At 35.6% G+C, this 6223-nt stretch overlaps 1 protein-coding gene across 1 annotated transcript; it reads right to left on the bottom strand.

Moving 5' to 3' along the window:
* Positions 1 to 703: 703 nt before the first annotated feature.
* LOC105783827 (hypothetical protein) lies at positions 704 to 2125 on the bottom strand. The gene is made up of 2 exons (XM_012609500.2): positions 1763 to 2125; positions 704 to 1663 (listed from the first exon to the last, which is right to left on the bottom strand). The coding sequence occupies exons 1-2, from the start codon at positions 2083 to 2085 to the stop codon at positions 832 to 834; spliced, it is 1155 nt and encodes a 384-aa protein (XP_012464954.1). The 5' UTR covers positions 2086 to 2125; the 3' UTR covers positions 704 to 831.
* Between the last annotated feature and the right edge of the window lie 4098 nt (positions 2126 to 6223).

Here is a 6223-nt window from a genome sequence, read left to right on the forward strand (position 1 = left end):
AATTTTTATATGAAAAACAACAGAAATTTAACTTAGCCAAAACAAAATAAAAGGCAAATGGCGTATGGTATTCAACGGTAATGGGAACGAAATTGAATAATAACCCTCCAACAATCATTCCTGCCTCAAGGTGGATCAGACCGAATGGTAATACGGTGAAGATTAACTGTGATGCGTCATGGAATGAAGGCAGTAATATAGCTGGTATTGCTGTGCTCGCAAGAAACAACCTAGGGGAAGTTTTGGATAGCGAAAATGCTAGAGTATATGCTTCATCATCTCGTGTGGCGGAAGCCCTTGCTGTTCGACTCGATGCTTCTATAATTGCTAAACATCAATGGTTTGGGGCTTCTTTAAAATCTGATTTGTTTTTTCTCTTAAATCGGGATGCAACTTCTGGAGGAGCAAAACTGTGGAGATGGATATTTTTAGTGTTGTTGAGTCCCTAATTTTTTCTTTTTGTTTCACTTCTAGAGCTTGTAACAAGGTGGCTGACTGGGTTGCAAAAAGAACTAGGTTATGTTCTTGCCCAGCTGATTGGGAGTTTGCTCCCCCCCTCCTCCCGTGGCCTTGCAAATATTGTAAGCATGATGCTATCCAGAATTAATGAATCCATATTTATCTTTCCACAAAAAAAAAAAAAGTACCTATTTGTTCATTGCATGTTTAATAATAAGACAAATTATTTGATGAAATTTAAAAATAAAAAAAACAATATTAGCATGAAGACTAAAATTATACATCTCAAAACAAAAATAGAACTAAATACAAAAGAATAGTAAAAGAATCTTCTATAAAAATTCACCCTTTGCAAAAGCATAACATAAATAATCATTCCCATTTGTTTCTAACAAATTGAGTATGCTTGAAATCATATGTCAATGCTAAACTCCCATCCATTCTTCTCAATGCAAACCTCTCCACCAACACATACCACCCAAATCGATTCCACTCACCATTTTTCTCCACCCTTTTAACCCTTTCTTGCCTTTCTTTCCCACCACTCCACCCAAACCTTTCTTCTTCCCACTTCATTCTCTCAACAATGGACAAACTTAGCCCAATACCCAAACCTCCTTTGCGGAACCACATCACTCTGTCGACCGTTTCCTGATCGTCTACCGAAATCTCCGTTGTCCCGTTAACTTTAACCACTTCTTTTTCAACCGTCGTGTCAACAACAACTACATTGTCTTCGTTATAGTCATTGTTGTAGGCAAAAAGTTGTTCCCATCTTTGCTCAAGTGTCATTTCGTAATACATTGATCTAGTCATTTGATCTTTTGGTCTTCCATCTTTGATGAAAATGAAAGGGCAGTACCATTTCCCGACAACAACAGGTTCAGAATTCTTGCAGGACAAGGGGAAATCGAAGTGTGGGAGCCGAGCTCGGAGGGCAGTGTCGAGCCCTGGTGCTTCACCCAAGGTGAAACAACGAGGAGTTGAGGTGAACGCCCGCCAACCTTTTCTTCCTAAGAATCCTGGAGGTACCCCATCTGGGGCTACGGATTTGGCAACAAAGCGACCACCCCAGTTCGTTGGGCGGATCTCAAATTGTTGATATATATCATGTTCATCGGCAGGCTGTGGTTCAATGTCGGGAAAACACCGGCAGAAACAGCAAGTGACTGCATCTTCCTCTGATGAATTTGTGAATGCTTCACTGCGCCCCCAAAACAAAGAATCCATCAGGAATCAATCTATCAGGAATCAATCTATGTATACGAACAAAATTGAGTTGAATTTGTGATGATACACATACCCTTTATGGCTTCCTCGAGGTTGTAAAGCGTAGTAGCGATTGGAGGACAATGGCTGACCGAGAACGGGAATGAAGGAGACGTCGTTACAATGAACGTGTCGATTTTCGCCTGAAGTTCCGGTTGTATATTGAAGCTCGATCTTCTTGTTTTGAGGGAAAGGCAAGTCATCTAGCTCGTGGCTTTTGCACAATCCGAAACAACAAGTTGGCTCGGCTTCTTCGTCGAGGATTACCAGTATGCCGGAGTTGGGACCCTCGGGAGGTGGTAACGAAAGTGATGAAGGGAACTGTTTATACATAGAAAGAGGCCTGGTTACATACATCTCTCAAAGATTACTGTTTGTATTTGCGGGGACTTGTTGATCTGCTGCTATGCAATCTGTTTGATGGATTGGGAATTTATAATGTACAAGAGATGTGACATTTTCAATTCAACAAAGCAGTGTTGACATTTGAATAGTTTGAAGTTTGAAGATTCGCTTTGACCAACAACTGGTCGGAGCAACTGACGTATATTAGTAGCTTAAGTGCCTTTTAACATTTCGTGGAAGTTAAGGAACGTACTATGTTAATTTTATTCATGTATAACACAAATTCAAAAGCGTGTAAGTATGAAAAACAAAATATTAATAATCAATCAGGATTAGACATGTCATCATTAAAATAAAATATTTTTTATTCAAGTTCTTGCCAGAACGTTTCCAAAATAGGGTTTTTTTTATTATTAAGTTTGATATTTTTTATAGATTTAAGCTGCGATGGATAAAACTTTTAATGTATTTGAAAAAAAAATTAAAACTTAATATATTTGATAACTCATATCAAATATTCAAATTATACTTAATACAATAGAAAATATTAACTTAATTTTTTATTTTTCAAAAGTTATATTTAAAATAAGGGTAATCTACAAAAATAGTCACTTTTGTTTACTTCAGGTTACATTTTAGTCACTTATGTTTGAAATGTTACGTTTTAGTCACTTATGTTATTATTTTGTTACGAAGTGATCACTCTACCGTTAAGTTCCGTTATCTCTTTAACGGTAATCCTATGTGGCAGTCCAACTAGATTTTAAGTGCCAACTTGGATTTTTAAATGGGATAAAAATAGATTTTAAATTAAATAAATTTAATTAATTAAAATTTTTAAACCTAAACCTTAACTGAAAAAACTGTTCATCTCCTCTTTTTAATTTTTCTTCGTCTCTTCTTTTTTTAGGTTTTTTTTCTCATTTGACTAGTTAAGATCAAAATAGTTGAAATCAAATTGACTGCTTCATAAAGATGGATTCAATGGAGAGTCCATGTATGTCTTCTTTGCATTCCTCTGTCTCTTTTATTCAATACTGAAAAACAAAAGATTGAATTTTTTATTGTTTAATGAAAACCCTAAAAATAGATTGAATTTTTTTATTGTAAGTGGAATCACTTTTTCTGCCGATAGGGACTCAACTGCTAATCTTCATACTAAAAATAATTAAGATCACCAACCCTTTCGAATGCATCTTCTCTAATATTGATAGGGACTCAACTGCTATACATGCTACCATTTCTACAGACATCCTGCATGTGAAATTGAGAACAAAAGTTTTAAATCAAAGATTAGTAGGCTTATTCCATCTTATCATCCATCAGTCTCAATGTCTACACAAAGGATTAGTAGGTGCCATAAAACGTGATAAATTGGGGAAAAAAATCTTGCATAAAAATTCTTTTGCAGTGAAGGGTTAAGAGCAAAACCCCAAACATGTATTGATTCTAAGGATAAGGGCTTTCTAGAGTTGTGTATGAGTGTTCATGGCCTTTTAGCATTGGGTTTTGGGTTTGTTAGAGGGATGGATTAGTTTGTTATTCTTAAAATAGCCACCACCCCACTCCCCCGAAAAAACAGGTGAAGAGAGTAAACATAGCTCCCCAACTGGCAGCCACTAAATAAATTAGATAGCCCAAGCATGAACATATATTCTCAATATATTTCTAGTGGGAAAGAAATAGTAAACAGTAAGGGAGTATTTTTGTTTCTTCGACCTGTCTACTGAACAAAACCAAAAACAATTATAAATCTATCAAATAAGAATGAAGCAAAATTTCATTTAATAAAGTGCTTCCTCTTATGTTGTCTCTCGTTTCTGAATAAGAAAACCATAAGGAAAAGGAAGCAGGGCAGGGATGGAGTGTTAACAAGGTAACCATATATAACCATATATGCAGACAGGAACACCACAATTTAAAAAGGGATTAGATTAGGCCATGAACACAGTGGGATTTAGCTTTAATAAATGTTCAACTTTTCATTTTAACTCTGGTGTCAAGATGTGAATAATGATTACTATTTTCATGTTTTAGATTATGTATTTTAATGTTGTCCAAATGTGAATATCGACTGCTGTCCGAATGTCCTAAAATGTTCATAAATTCATTTGTGATGTTGTTTGAAATTGAACTGAAGTTGAGATAATATTTTTTCAGGTTTGAATTGTGCAATTTGTTGATACTAATATAATGTTTTATTTTACTTTTTTGGTTTAGGGTTTGAAGTTGAACAAAATACTTTAGGGGGAGATTTTGGAGTAGAAGCGTCTGACTCAGATGATAGTTCATATAAAGCTTATGAGTCAGGTACTTCTTATTCTGATTCTTTTGAGTCTAATGGTGATAGGGTAGATGAACCAGAGGTTGAACTAGTAGGTGAAATGATACAGAAGGAGTTAGACCACTTACTGGGTTCAAGTTTTTGGAGTTTAGAAGATGATTTTGATAGTAACAGTGATGATGATTTGAATAATGACGTGGATTATGATAAATATGGGGATAAAAAGTACCCTCTATTCAATCCTCAAACTGATATGAAGAACCCTATATTGATAAATGGTTTGGTTTTCCCTAGTAGAGACATTTTAAAAGATGCAATTAAACAGTATGGGAGGATTAATAGGGTAGAAACCAAACTAACTAGGAATGACAAGCATAGGGTGAAAACAGTCTGTGTACCTAGTTGTCCATGGACATTATGGGCATCCAAGTTAAATCCCAAGGATCCAATGGATGGGAGTTGGCAAATTAAGACCTTAGTCAACCACCATAAGTGTGGCAAGGTGATGAAAAATAAGAATATTACTTCAAAGTGGATGGCTAGACATTATTTACACAAATTTCAAGTTGATCCTAATTATTCCTTAACGTCCTTACAAAATGATATTAGGGTGGATTTTGGAACAATAGTGTCTCGGACTAAATGTATGAGGGCTAAGATTAGGGCTCTGGAACTAGTTCAAGGGAATCACAAAGCCCAATATGCCAATATATATGATTATTTACTTGAGTTAAGGAGAAGCAACCTCGGTACAACAACCATCTAGAATTAGACTATAGGCTATTTCGAGGCTTTATATATGCCTTGAAGCATGCAAATCAGGTTGGTTAACTGGTTGTAGGAGAATTATAGGGTTAGATGGGTGTTGGCTGAAGGGATATTATGGTGGACATTTTCTTGCTGCTGTCGGGGTTGATGCCAATGATTGTATATATCCAGTGGCTTTTGCTGCAGTTGAGAGTGAAAACAAACAATCATGGTTTTGGTTCCTCGAGTTGTTACGGAGGGATTTGGAGATTGACAACTCCTACAATATATGCTTCATGTCTGACAAACAAAAGGTACTATAAAGTCATAGTATACGCTAAATTGTTTATATAAAAACAATTACTTAGCATGTTGTTTTAATTGTTTTACAGGGTTTAATAGAAGCGATTTCTTTGTTGTACCCTAATGCTGAAGCAAGAAATTGTGCCAGACATCTTTACAATAATTTTAAAAATATGGAAGGATTTAGAGGCCAAGTTATGCGTCTTACTTACTGAAAAGCTGCTAAAGCAACTTTTCCAAGATAATTTGAAGAAGCAATGTCTGAAATGAGGTCACTATCAGAACCTGCTTAGGCTTGGCTGCGTGACAAGGATCCAAGAACTTGGTCAAGAGCCCACTTCTCAACTAGATGCAAATCTGATCTATTACTGAACAACAACAATGAATGTTTCAACAAGGTTAAAATTTATTTTTTAAATCTGACTATTTATCACTTCATGTTGTATAATTGATGTTGGAGTTATTTAAAGACTTGCTCTCCTTGCAGATCATTTTAGAAGCTAGAGATAAACCCATCCTAACGATGTTGGAAATAATTAGAAGAAAAGTCATGACTAGGTTGGTTTCTATGAGAGAGGCTGTTGAGAAGTATCCTGGACCTTTATGTCCAAGGATACAGAAGAAGTTGTCTGAAATTGTTAGTCAGTCCAATAAGTAAGCTTTGCTAACTCTTTTTTACTTAGCTTGAATTTTGTTGCTTGGATGGAAATTTTTTTAACTTTAAAATGTTACTTTTTTATAGTATATGGCCGATATATGTTGGAAATGAGAAGTATGAGGTAGACTGTGCATTAGGCAACAAGCATGTGGTTGACC

The sequence above is a fragment of the Gossypium raimondii genome, chromosome 13 (genome assembly GCF_025698545.1).
Source record: "Gossypium raimondii isolate GPD5lz chromosome 13, ASM2569854v1, whole genome shotgun sequence".
NCBI lineage: Eukaryota > Viridiplantae > Streptophyta > Magnoliopsida > Malvales > Malvaceae > Gossypium > Gossypium raimondii.